This window comes from Labrus bergylta, chromosome 2 (genome assembly GCF_963930695.1).
Source record: "Labrus bergylta chromosome 2, fLabBer1.1, whole genome shotgun sequence".
NCBI classification, from domain to species: Eukaryota; Metazoa; Chordata; class Actinopteri; order Labriformes; family Labridae; genus Labrus; species Labrus bergylta.
In genome coordinates this window covers 18,536,008-18,549,494 of record NC_089196.1, presented here as the reverse complement: position 1 = coordinate 18,549,494, position 13,487 = coordinate 18,536,008, and the positions used below count along the sequence as shown (strand labels likewise).

The 13,487-nt window shown below is 41.2% G+C and overlaps 1 protein-coding gene across 2 annotated transcripts in view; it reads right to left on the bottom strand.

Moving 5' to 3' along the window:
• The window catches only part of kremen1 (kringle containing transmembrane protein 1), a 61,962-nt gene extending 49,437 nt beyond the window's left edge, over nucleotides 1-12,525 (bottom strand). For both annotated transcript variants that reach the window (XM_020636602.3, XM_020636603.3), the window contains exon 1: nucleotides 12,143-12,525. In XM_020636602.3, coding sequence (XP_020492258.1) covers nucleotides 12,143-12,221 — 79 coding nt within the window. In that variant the 5' untranslated portion in view covers nucleotides 12,222-12,525. The remainder of the gene's footprint in view (nucleotides 1-12,142) is intronic.
• Between the last annotated feature and the right edge of the window lie 962 nt (nucleotides 12,526-13,487).

The following is a 13,487-nucleotide window of genomic DNA, read 5'->3' as shown; positions in this document are numbered from 1 at the left end:
ACAGATGGAGGCATTGGTCTGTTCCCTCAGTTTTTCTGGTAGGTTCAGGTTTGTTTGTTTTTTTACAAATTTATTCAAAGTAGTTTGTGGAGAAAATCTACTTTGTGTCAAAACAATTTGTCTTAATCTTGTTCTCTGAATTGCCTTTTTGCCTGTTTATTGTTAGCGTTGGAACAATCTGCAATCACATTCATTCCAATTTGTGGATTGTACCCTTATATTTCCTAACATGTTCAAACCTTTTCGTTTTTAATCATCTTGCCTGGATGACCTGGTCAGAGCATGAGCGGAGCACATTTTCCAGTGTATCAAATCACACAAGGTTGTCAGATAAACCGCAAAAGAGTGCACTTCCAAGGACACAATAACAAGAGCACAATAGGCTGCTGCAGAGGGGACCACAGCGCTCAACATTCAGACCCCTTTTAACCAGGCACTTCTTTAGTTCCTGATCTTGATTGTGAAAGAGATCCATTTTCACTGTGGTTTGTGCGGCTGTGGGAAGAGCAGCATTACTGGGAACCAGATGGCTCTGGTAAAAAGACAGGGGGTATCCCACCGGTCTCTCCAAGAAGAGGATCCATTACAGAGGATCTATTGAGGGCCAGTCAGATTCTGTTTCATGGCACTGGCCGAGTGTGACCAGCTCTTCGTTGGCCTTGGTCGTATGCTGGTGCCGCGTAGGCTGCTGAAGACCCAACCTTTTCTGTGATCACCTCTGGGAACTGTATTCACCTTCCATGCAGGATGGACAACTAAACCAGGGCCTCTTAGCGAGTTGGGTTTCACCCCTTTAGAGTACAAGTCTCTCTCGGGGCTTTGCGTTGCAATGGGATATCACTGGCAGCACAGCTTAAGGAGACAATAGTTGTTTGTGAAATGGGTTGACTGAGATTTTCCTGTGAATTTCTAAAGAAGGGCCCATGAACTATTGAAGTTCAGTCAACTATTGAGGAATTCAAGCTGCTTAATGGACATTTTATTTCCATATTCTTTAAAAGTAGACCACAGTGAAACCCTTTCTGATCCACTGCACGTTTCCTTGTCATGGTTTCTTAGCTCTGCACGCTATTGGCTTTGTTCCTCTGTTTGCTGTCCACTTAGCTACGTCTGCTCCCTTCACTTGTCCAAATGTTTGCTCTGTCCACTTAACCATGTCCACTTGCTTGTCCTTGTCAAATCTGTGCTGTTGGTGGGCGTTTCCAGCAAAGAGGAAAGGCGACAATTTGCCTCTTTGGCCACAAACTCCTGCAGCTGGACACTAACCAGACCCTAGGGCTCAGCAAAGAAATTACTCTCCATTTATTTAAAGTGGTTGCCATTACTCTACCGCAGTAGAGCACAGACCTCAGTGGCCCTGACCCAAACAAAACTGCAGTATAAAAAGAACTAGGTTCGCCGGACAGGTCATGTCTCACACAGTAGCAATTCAATATCCTCCAGTTATGTTCTTGGTTACGCTTCTCAAGACTCAGACTTGCATGTGACACCACAAAAATACATGGTTGCTTTGAAAGTCTGCCAGTGGAGATTTTTGCAAAAACACCCAAAACCAATCACTGGCATGATGTTTGGAACAAGTTACAAATGTTTGAATCAAAGAAAGACAAACAGCTAATTTACCTTAATCATACAACGTCAAAGGATTATTAATAGTATTTTCAAAAAGAGAAATACAGACACAGGAAGCCAGAATGGTTTGGGATTTGTACCAAAGCAAATCAAACTGAAGACCAATCATTTTTTCCTGCTCTACTTTAAGTGCAGAAACAATACGCAAGCCAATGAGCACTTTTAGGGAAAAGCAAAGCTGTGCTTCCTTTTATACAAATGCCCAGAGCTGATAACACATCGTTTTGATTTACATCTGTATTTAAATCCAGTGTTGAGTCGAAAAGTTATATCTTTTGTAATGTTTTCATGCATCAGCTCCTTCCTCCCCGGGGCCTTAAACTTCCTTTAAAATTCAATCTCAGTGAATTAAATTGAGTTTTGATAATGACAACAGTTGCTTGTTTGCGAGTTAATAGAATTCAAAGGCGAACATAAGGCTCTATGGTATTTCATTACTGTTCTCTGACTATTTGATTTACCCCTCTTGCCCTGGAGTGTGTTCCAGCTGATGGGCTCTGACTGCTGCAGAGAGCACTGGCAAAGCTGGGAGAGAATGTCATTCGGCATTGACTGGAGTGGGTCTGCTCATGCATACGCAAATGCCAAGGGACATGGGTAGGCCAGGGGATGAAGCTCATGCATAATAGTATCCAAATGTGCAAAAGGAGGAAAGGGAAGAGAGGGGTGAGTCGGCTAAAAGAGAGAGAGCGGAAGAAAACATTGAGACAAATCAAGATAGTTTGAGATGCTTTTTTCACGCGCACTTCTGAAAATTTCTAGAAAACTTCAAAGTTTGAAAACAGAATACAAACAAGTGGCATAACAGTGGCTACCTTTGTGTCTTTTATACAGTCTATGGCTTGAGATGAAGAAGGTTGTGAAAGGATAAGTATGTTGCAGTGCTTTATGGAGCTCAATCCAAAACATGTCACAGCTCATTCAGAAAAACACTGCTCTTAACTGACCTTTGAGCAACCAAACCTCACAGACCTCTATAGTAGCCACATGTGTGCACTCTCCCACCTAAACATTGTTTATCGCTTTACAGCCTGACAGTTGTGTATACCCGGCCGTGGCCTGACAGCTTAATTTCAGGTTGTCTCACAGGACCGCCTCCGTGGATCAGGGACCAGAGTGACACACTCAACCTCAATCCACTTTTTTAGGGGACGCCTCTTTCTCTCACCGCTCTGTCCTTTACGTCACTATCGCAGTGGTCATGCATGGCTCTTGGCCTTTGAGGGAGGATGACCATGCACCACAATCACAGCATAGACCTTGATCCCGGGACAGACAAGGCTGCTTTGCATGCTGAGTCGCCTGACCGACCGTCTGAGCAGGTGGTGATTTGCACAAGGTGAGGGGAAAACTCAGTGGAAGTTCAAACAGAGAAATGGAGGGATGAAGAATGAACAACACAGAGAGCTGTACTTTAATAAAACAAATGTAAGCCTTTGAACACGACAGGACGAGAATCACTGCGGCATGATAATAAGCATGATAGTGTTCATAATAACAAGGTTTGTTTCTCCGTCTTAGTGGTTGGTGGTTTTATGGGCGTTCCAATCCCTTGGCATGGAAGAACAAGGGCGTTACCCACAACTTGACCTTTCCTGGGCACTACCCAGGGGTCAACAGGAAGTAAACGGGCAGCGGCTTGACACAGAAGCCCACATTTATGACCTGGAGTTTCTTTTTTTTTTTCTCCTTCTGTTGCCAACTGTGAGCCAGATACTACTTATTTTCAGCCAAGAAAATAATGGAATTCTTCAAAACTTTGGCTTGTCTTTACAAGTCAAGACATGCTGTGTATCATGAGCAATGGGATACATAAAAAGGGAAAATAGTGTGCTCTATGTTCTTCATTTCAGACTTTCTACTTACTCACTATGTCTGTCTTCTCAATATCCGCTGTCTTTCGCCCTCTATTACTGTAGCTACTGCCAGCTGGTGTTATATTCATTGGAGCAGTCGATAATGACGTTTTTACAATCTGCTATGCCTTCGTATTAAATTTACATTTTTCATTAAAAAGCACCATTTAGATGTACAACAGTTTTAGGTAATTCTTGGAGGAGGAGGAGCATCTTGTCTTGCCTGATATTACTGTAGGTAAACATGGTAGTTCGCTTGCAGTTTACTTATTTGATGTAGTATTCAAAGAAAGGCCACAACTAACATTTTTTAAATTGATGACAAAACCTTTTTCAGTCTTAGAAAGTATTTGATTAAAAGTGAATAATAGCTACATGCCCCAACATTAAATATACAAAGATGTTAAACAGGAGAATATCAAGAGCTGTTTAAATAAAACTTATTTAATTAATTATAACTGAAATTAATTATCTTTCACCCAACTGTCTCAGCAGCTTCGTTCAGTTCACTTTAAATTCATTTATCCTTGGGGGGCACAGTTACGCTCAGTCAGTAGAGCAGGCCCCCCTCCCCCCATATTCTGCTCGAGGTTTCTTCCTGTGAAAAGGAAGTTTTTCCTTGCCTTCATGATTTTGCTAAACGTTGCTTAGTGCTGTGCTCATGATGGTCTTCGGAAATAATATGCATGTTTACCAATCTATCTTCTTCCTGGATTTCTTGTCTCCTTTCAGTCATGGCAAAAAGGCCCAAATTATAATCATCAGAAAATTACTATTTGATCTCAAATACCAACTTTTTAAATTAAGGTCCCTAGGTATGAAAGGTGACCCATCTGCCTTCTTTTGAACATGTTGTTTCCTTTGGAATTGTGTCAACTTTCTCAGAAAAACAAATGTCTAGTCTTTGTTTGGTTTCCCTACAGTCAGCCAGTAGAAGTCATTATGCATAGTGGATTTTTGTTGGTGTGCTTGTTGTATTAATAAAATTAACCTCTTGCTACATCCAATTCCAGATTCATGAGGGTTCCCTGTGGGCTGTTATGGAGCTGATTATGTATGGACACAATACAAAGTGGAGACAGTGTGACTGGGTTTACTGTGTAAACAACCAGGACAGAGTGAACCTGCATGCAACCTATAGAGGGCATTTAAAGGAGAATAAAGTTTTATAGACTGTACAGAAGTTAGAGGGAGATTAGCCCATTTGTCAACTTACTTATGATTCTAAAGAGTGATGAGAAAATAGGCAGTAAAAGCAACTATGTGTTCCCGGTAGATTGTTCTGTCCTGTGATGGATGCTCCTACTTTTATGTGCCCTTGAATGAAAGGCAGGGGACTCGCATCAGCTTGAACCTTTGAAATAAGCACAACAGCCCCAGAAGAGATGCTTGCTCCTTCCAAAAGTTTTATCTAGTCATTACTATTTTCTTTCCGTGATAGCGGCGGTATAAAGACATTTGGCCCAATTTCCGCAACAGTCAAGAGGACTAAATGTCAGACAGCATGAGGAACTTAAATGGCACAATTTTTTCAGGGCCGTTTTTGTCTCTTTGTGCTCAAGAATGTGATTGATCACATCACAATGCATAGATGTTAATGGACAGGTTACATTAAACACGTTTGTAGCTACCTTTTATTTTACATACATTTAGATAAAGGTAAACAAAGGTAGCCCCGGAAAAAAAAAAAAACAATAGAAAATATATACAAAAGTTAGAAAACAGCTAAACAGTTTAAAAAAATAAATGAGTTTCTAAAACACTCACATCAAGAGAAAGGAATATATAAATTACAAAACAATCTTACATCAAAATTTTTACATTTCCTGAAAAAGTTGTATACGGTAATCAACTTAGCAAAGAGTTGTCTTTATAACTGCTTCTCGTTTCACAGTTACCTGACAAATTGAACCTCCATATTCACTCCAACTTTAGCTCTGCTTTGGTCACCACCGACTTCCTAAGAAATATTGTCCAACAATAAGTCCTACTATTTTCACCAGGGAGTTTCTAACTCAGCATGAAAATATATAACATGTAAAATTCAGTTGGTCAAATCTGCACTTTACCATAAGAGTAAGTTGAGATCACTGACAACAAAACTCTCTACTATGAATTTATTATTTGTTCATTGTCATATCAGGTCAAGTTTAATGATTAAGTCCAACTTAAGCTCACTACACACTCGATGATTTCAGGTCTGATTTTAGGCATTTTCCAAATAAGTTTTTTTTTTATCTGTCTTTTCTTTTCTCACTTAAAATGGATAAAGGATCGCCCAGCAAAATAAATTGTATTTTTTGATAACTGGAAGAATTAAATCCTGAGTGACTTACTTTAACCACAAGGCTAAATACAACATACACCAAAACCTAGGAAGAAGTACAATCTCTAAGGGCTTTAATCTCCCAATGCACAGTTTTTACACACTGTCAAACTCACGCACACACTGTACAGTTCCACCCCAGTGGTTTGTCTAAACTTGCATCTGCAGCACAGAAGCTCATCAGGGAGGAGAGGTTTCCATCTCCATCTCTGAGCCGGAAAAGGCAGGGGGAACCACACAGCCCACATCTGAGACCCAGACCCTATGCACACTCTTCCCATAATGCCCTCTGACACGCCCCACACTGAGCACAGAGGGTTTACTGGAACACCGAAAGCAGGCATGTTAAAGTCTTTAAGAACCCGCTTTGTCTCCTCAGACCAACGCTCTATCGCCATCACCTCTGCCAACACAAGCTCGTGTTTCTACAGCTGAAGATGGTCTGTTATTATCAACCAAGGCAAACGACTCGGAGTATCACACACGTGAATACTGGTACAACGGCACACACAGACTCACAAAGATCCCTCTGTCTCAGGGGTTACAAAGGTTGAGGGGGCCCATCATAAACTGCACTGTATGGACTGCGTTTACAAGTCGAGAGTGGGATTAAGTCGAGACAGATTTGATGATTGGGTGACAGGAAGAAATGTGGATTGGGTGAAGACTGCCCTTTGTGTTTGTGTGTGTGTGTGTGTGTGCATGTCTGTGTCTGTGTAGGGAGGAGGGAGGAGGGGCATCAGACTGAGGATGTGAGACCTCATGGTTTGACACTTGACGTGGTTCCTCTGAATTCTGGAACAGACACTCTGGAAGTGTACGGAGGCCCCAGACGGCCACAGCTGCCTCACATCTGAACTTTATACAAACACACTCACATAGTGTTGACGTTATAAACTGATAAATTGACAAGGAAAATGACAGAAAACTAATCATGAACTTCACGTAAGAACGTCAAACCTTTTTTGTGGCTCATAAACTTGAGGATTTGCTGTTCTTATTCAAACCATTTGACATTGTATGTTCTCACATTTTGGAGTGACATTCCTACAAAAAAAAAGCAGTTTGACAACACACCTCAACCTCTGGGCGGCTTTTGCTGGAACTTTTCACTACTTTTGGACACTTAGTAAACTTAGGTCTTTTTTTTTTTTTTTAAACAATAATCAACAGAATCCACTTTAAACATTATTTTAAAATACACTGTGGAGAGAAAAGGAAAAGACATGACATCTGCTTCTTGTTGTGTAACTGTTTACTCAACTGCTGTCAAAGGTAACATAATGAACCTCCACAGATTACAGTAATTGATCATTCGAGAAACTGCTATCTTTTGAAGATTTTTTATTGAGGGGCTTTTTGCCTTTACTCAGTGGATAGAGTAAGAAATCGGGAGAGACAGAGTGGAGTATGACATGCAGCTGCAGGTCGGACTTGAATCCCAGCCGTCTGCTTGGAGGCCTCCATACATGGGGCACAACCTAAATGCAATCAGCACCCCAAAGCACAAAGCAAAAAACAGGACAATCTTAGACTTGCCTTTATGGAAATGTGAGCAGGAGATTCATACACATGCAACACACACACACAATCAATTGAATTCCGACTTGAAAACATCTGAAAACACCATCATCATGATCTCCTATCAATCACAAGGCTAGACCACTGCCAGCATCAAAAACAACATACTAGACCTCTGTGAGCTTCTGTTCAGGAGTTGGGTGCACTGTTTTTAACCACATTCAAGCCACCTTGACTTTCCTCCTGCACCACACAGCTACACCCAGTTCCGTCTGTGGCCGGGTGCAATGAATCTGAAAAAGTCCAGGCCGACATCATGCCCCTCTGGACAACGATCAAACGGGGAGCAGGAAGGAGAGCGGGTTGCCAGATGAAACAGAGGGTTGCCAGTTTGTGCAGCAGCTTTTATGCATGTTAGGCTACAAAGGGAAATCACAACACATGCTGTCATTCATCCCAAAATCACAGTACTCTGTGCCTGGGATGCCCCAAGGCAAACATATGACAGCACAGTGTTGAATGAGAGAAAAAAAATCCTTAAAATCTCAAGTTTGGTCAGGAAAATAAAGCCTGTTAAGTTAACCTGCGGAAAGTTAGTCTGATAAGATAATTCACTGCATAGACATCAGCCTTTTGCAAATCCTCCCAGTGCAGCCTCACAAGTTATTGCATGCGTGTCTGGTCCACGATTCGGTTGTCGAAGCACAGCCTGATGTAAACCTGATGTTTTTTCTTCATCAGGCATCATTTCTGTTAGCTCTGTGATCACTATTGTAATGAGATTTCATTTCATATTACTAAAAAAGTCACAACATGTCCATTTTTTCAAGCATCAGAGTGGTGCAACCAAAACAATCAGTTTTTCTTTTAAACGCAAGAAAAAGAAAGCCAAAAGATACACACACTGTGACTCCACTTGTGTTATGTTTGTGTTTGAGATCGCTTCCTTGTTCAGACTGTGAAATAAGATCAGATACAGTAGATCAATAACTGAATTTTTTGTCTCAAAAGCTTCTTCTTCTATTCAATATGTGCACTCTTTGTAAACTCTCTGCTGCAACAAACATGTTTTCCTTCTGGCTAAATAAATACTATCTGGTCTTTAAATAAGAAAGCAATGTCCCTTGTATATTCCTTCCTCACAAGCTCACAAGGAAAATCACTCAAGACGAATAAGAAAACAGATTTACAGAGTAGAGTTTCACGAAGCAATGCTTCACCTCTCTTTAGCTTTTTCACTTCCTGTCAGTGAGTTGGATGTAGAGATGTACGAGTCTCTCATAACTGTTGATCAAACATGGCAGCAATTTAGAATAGCTCAGGATAAACATTGGGGACAGGTGTAAACAGTTAGCCTTGATCACTGGCAACACAACTAGATCAGGGTTTACATTTCAGTTATTGAAAGAAACGTGATGAAGCCAGTTTTAGTGGTGCTGAGAGGTTGTTTGTGTTCGTTTTAACAGGACCAGGCTAGTTGTTTGATCCTGTCTTTGTGCTAAACTAAGCTAAGCTAAGCTGTGAGTTTTATATTTAATGTACAGATATTTGAAGTGTATTGATATCCTATTGTATCCTCATATAAACCTTAGTAGGAAAGCATATAAGCTTATTTCTCAATATTTCAGACCTCTCCTTTAATCATCCCAGCAGGGAAACCCCTGAGACAGATTATAGATTATCCCTGCATGTACTGACAGGAAAACATCTTACTCACCCCGCTGCTGAGTTTATAAAGGATAACATTAAAGGTGAACTGTCTTACTGCAACAGCTACACCATCGGCTTGATGAAAAGGCTGCCTCAACAACTTTCATTTGAATTCGATGATGCATCATTTACATAAACAAAAGAACCATGTGAGTGCAAAAGGGCACCTTGGGACACTCGCAACCGTTGTCACCCGACTGTCACCCTCAATGTCAAGTGAGGCTGGCCGTGGTGGATCTCAGGAAAATCAAGAACCAAATAATTCCCCACTGATTAACCAACTCGAGCTTGTTCGCTATACACCATCAGCTCCGTCATTACCGGCTTACAGAGCAACTCAATTACGCGTCATCTTGACAGCTCTGACAGCATTCGGCTTCCACTTTGTGTGTATGTTTGTGTGAAGGGCCTGAGCCTCTGCCAAGAGAGCAACGGCAGGCCACAGTCAGACACAACAGCATGTGGGAGTCTGGATGAGTTTCTTTATAAAGCCTCTGAGTTCAGGTGAAAGAGACATCCTGTACATTAATGATAAGAGTTAGCTAACCCTCTGTACTAGGAGTGTGAAGAGTGCTGTATGGGAATGCATGGCTGCATGTTCTCTTACTAAAGCTTGTTTAAAGGCACTTATAGCAGCTCAATCTCTAACCTGTTGCTACATTTCACTCTTTACCTGTGTGTCTTTTTATATATGTGTACTTGTGTTAGTTTACTACCAGATGCATGACAAAACGTTCTGCTCAAGATGAAAAACATTTCTGCTGCTAACACACCTCTGCTGGATGAGACGCTGCAGTGAACCAGGACAGTGAAAGCAGTCATAGTGTTTAAGGCAGTCTGTCAGCACATGAAGAAGCTGCTGCCAAATCAGCTTCAATGGAAAAAATCAAATTTTAAAGAAATCACATTTGAACATTTTACTCTTCATGCCATCACTGTCCATAAAATGTATCTGTATAACGCTTAACCTCAGTCGTACTATAGGAAGAATCTAAGTAGCAGCATCATAAAATACAATCAGTTCAGTTCAATCAAGGAGTTATTTTTTAGCTGTTAATGTGGCTCATACTTATCCCCTGATCAGGGCAAGCTAAAGTCTTTAGAGGGCCTAAGCAGGTTTTGGGGGCTCCCAGAAGTCAGTTGAGTTAATCTAACTGACTCTGCCTGCATCAAAAAGAGTTAATGTCCATTGCAATGCACATTTGATTTATCTTTTGATGCCATTTACATCATGGCAGTGCAGATGCAGAAATGGTAGGAGCGGCGTGTTAAAAGCAATAAAGGCTGCCAGTCAAACTGTAATGGTGATGTTGTGGTAGTACAAATAAATACATTGAAAAGGATTACAACAAACGATTACAAATTTCTCCAAATAAACGAACAAGTAAAAAGTCTTTCTAGGGCATTTAGGGTGCTTGTAGGGCTCACATTTACAGAATGCCGTACCGGTGTCCAGAGTGGTCCAAAACAAGTGGTAAATAAAAGCACACACTTAAATTACAAGTTCCTAACAATCATGTAAATCAAATATAAGCTGTTTAACAAATAAACAAAGTGGCAGGAAAAATAGGCAACATAACACAGGAAAATCTGAACAAACAAGATGAGATTTTGCTGCAAACACTGGTGGTTTTGTTGAGGACTTTTACTTTAGTTGGTGGTTAGTTTTATACTATTGTTCAGCATGCACAGTCCAAACATATTAGATGCAAAACAGAGCAAAGAGAGCATCAAACAGTCCTTCAGTGCCTTTACAGCCAGGACCTGACTTGTTGTAGACACATGAAATGATTGTTTAACTGTACAGTACATATGGCACAGCTGACTTCAACTAAACATAAACTTTGGCTTTCTGAGCTGCAGTGTTATGAGGGGGAATACCATTGCTTTAAATACTTTGTTAATACATAGGTACACATGGGAGTACTTACGCACTAGCCCAGATGTTGGACCCTCTAATTTGAAATCAGAGGGTATAATTAAGAGACAAAAAAATTAAAAAGGAAAGCACGAGGATTTGCTGCTCCGACATGAAACGCACAGCAAATTACAGCGAGTTGAGGCCTGGTTAGTGTGGTCATCATTATTAGATATTCACATTTAAACCAAATATTCCTTTTGAATACATAGCCTGGCTTTGAATGTGGATACGGTCGCAACTTTGAAGTTTCGCAGATAGAAGCGAGCTCAACCCCCGCCCATTAAGTCTGAACTTTATGGTAAATTAAATGGATGATATCAGATGACCGAGCTGAAGGTTTTGGGTTCGTTTTAGTAGTTCAACAACGGCAAAATATGCACGGCAGCCAACAGTTTTATTATGGTCGAGATGGAGAGACATTTAAAGAGATGTTCTTACATAACCATTGAAAATCGTGTTCAATCACAACAGTGTGGAGGTAAAGCAGCTGATGCAGACCAGGTAAGCAGCACTGGGAGAGTCGAGTGCGTAAAAGCTGCTTTATGAACATCACACGAGGGGTTAAGGGTTATATCTAAGCCCACTCATTTATATATAGCCTATATATAGATTTACATCTACCCCCAATCTTGAGGGGGCTTGCAAGCAGCCACGGGGGACACTTCCAAATCTGAGTGCACTTATGGAATGGGTTTGAACTGTAAGTGTTTACCCTGTAGGTGTGCGGTGAGTGTGACACTGAAACAAGTCTAGCCACACTGTACCACGCTACCACGCTACCCTGAGCATATAATCCTTTCTTTTAAGTAATCAAATAACATAACTGAACAGTTTCACGTTGTTGTTTGGGGGGGGGGGTTGGCGCTGCCTTCCCGAAACATCCCAGAAAAAGACGTCATGCAGTTTGAGAAACAGAGCCTGAGATTGAAACCAAAGCGGTGAACTATGAATGAATTTACAGCTGCTGCAATCTGCGACATGTCCGATCCCAAACTGTGTAATAGGCATATCTCTTAAACACTGGTTATAACCATCCGCCTGGTGTTCATTGTACCGTTTCTGGAGGGGGCAACAGCTTGTCCGGTGCGCGAAAGAGCAACTTTGGAAGACGCTTTCTAGAACGCAGATTTATCGGAATAGATACACAGAAAAGGCGAGGAGAAAAGTTTCACTTACCGGTGTCGAAATGACTAAAAGCCGCAGAAGAAATAACCCCAGCAAGAAAAAGTGCAGCTGAGACTGTCCAGGAATCCATCGTGTGAGTAAAGAGTCTGGACTGGCTCCCAGGTGAAGTGCAGCCTCACGGACAGATGCGCAGAGCGGCTGGCTGCTGGACTGACTCAGTGACTGTCTGCCTTGTCTGTCTGTCCGGGTCTGTGCAGGAGTCGCTCTTTGGCAGGCGTTAAAAGTCCCTGAACTTCAAGGCAGGTCCCACAGCCACTACTACACTGACATCAACACAGACGGGAACAGATAGTAGAAAGCAGGGATCCAATTTCCAACCCATGTGACAGGAAATAGGGGCAACAGATTCAACCTGCAACACTGGGGAGGCAGCAGAGAGAAAAGAGGAGGAGAAGAAGCGGGAGTGAGGGTGGGAGGGTGGTGGTGCTGGGGTTGGAGGGTGGACTTTAGTGGTGCAATGAACAGCAGGTTAGGAAAGAAAAAGCTGATTTACACTCTTGAAAGAATGGAGTTTAAGCATAATGCCACAATAATAACGAATAAGTTTAAAATTACAGCAAAAGTACAAACACGCAGAAATATGAGAAATATGAAATATGAAAAACTGCTCCAGAGGGTAAACCCTAACTTAAAACATCTCGATGCATTTACTATTAGGTCCATACAGTTAAATAAGAAGAATACATCACCAAAGGAGATCGGAAGTATAAACACAGGCACAAAGTCTGTCTTGGTTTATATGAAGGGTTCTAAATGTAATTGGGGGGTCATTGCATTCGGAAACTTCTGGGCTAAACTAGTAATACATCATAGGTTAAATCATAGACAAGGTGGAGGTGAGTGTATAGGATTTTAGGTCATTTCTTAAAAAATAAGAATGTATTGGTTCCTGTTGCTGGATTTATGAACATAGACAAATGAATCATATGTTGATTTTTTTTTTTGTCTACCTCTTAGTAAGAATTCAATCATTAAAGTAAAATCTTTGGTAGTAACATTGGAAGTCTGGGCATCATTTTTTTTAGTGTGAGATCAGGTTGTTTGTGTCCACAGTTAGTCATCAGATTGTTCTTATCCATAGAGTGTGATGACTTTTTAAAACTAGGTTACAAATTCAAATGATCAGATAGTGTTTACAATTTCAGGGAACGCAGGGAGGTGATAAATGTTCTTAAAGGAAACTCAACAGATTCCAAAATAAAATCCATTCCATCCAAATGACTCTTCTGTGACATGGATTTGTTCTTACCTTGCTCACTGGAAAGAAGCAGGTGCACTGTCCCTGTCCTCTCAGCTCTTTTCCTTTTAACAGAGGTAACTCCATCATGAGGGTAAA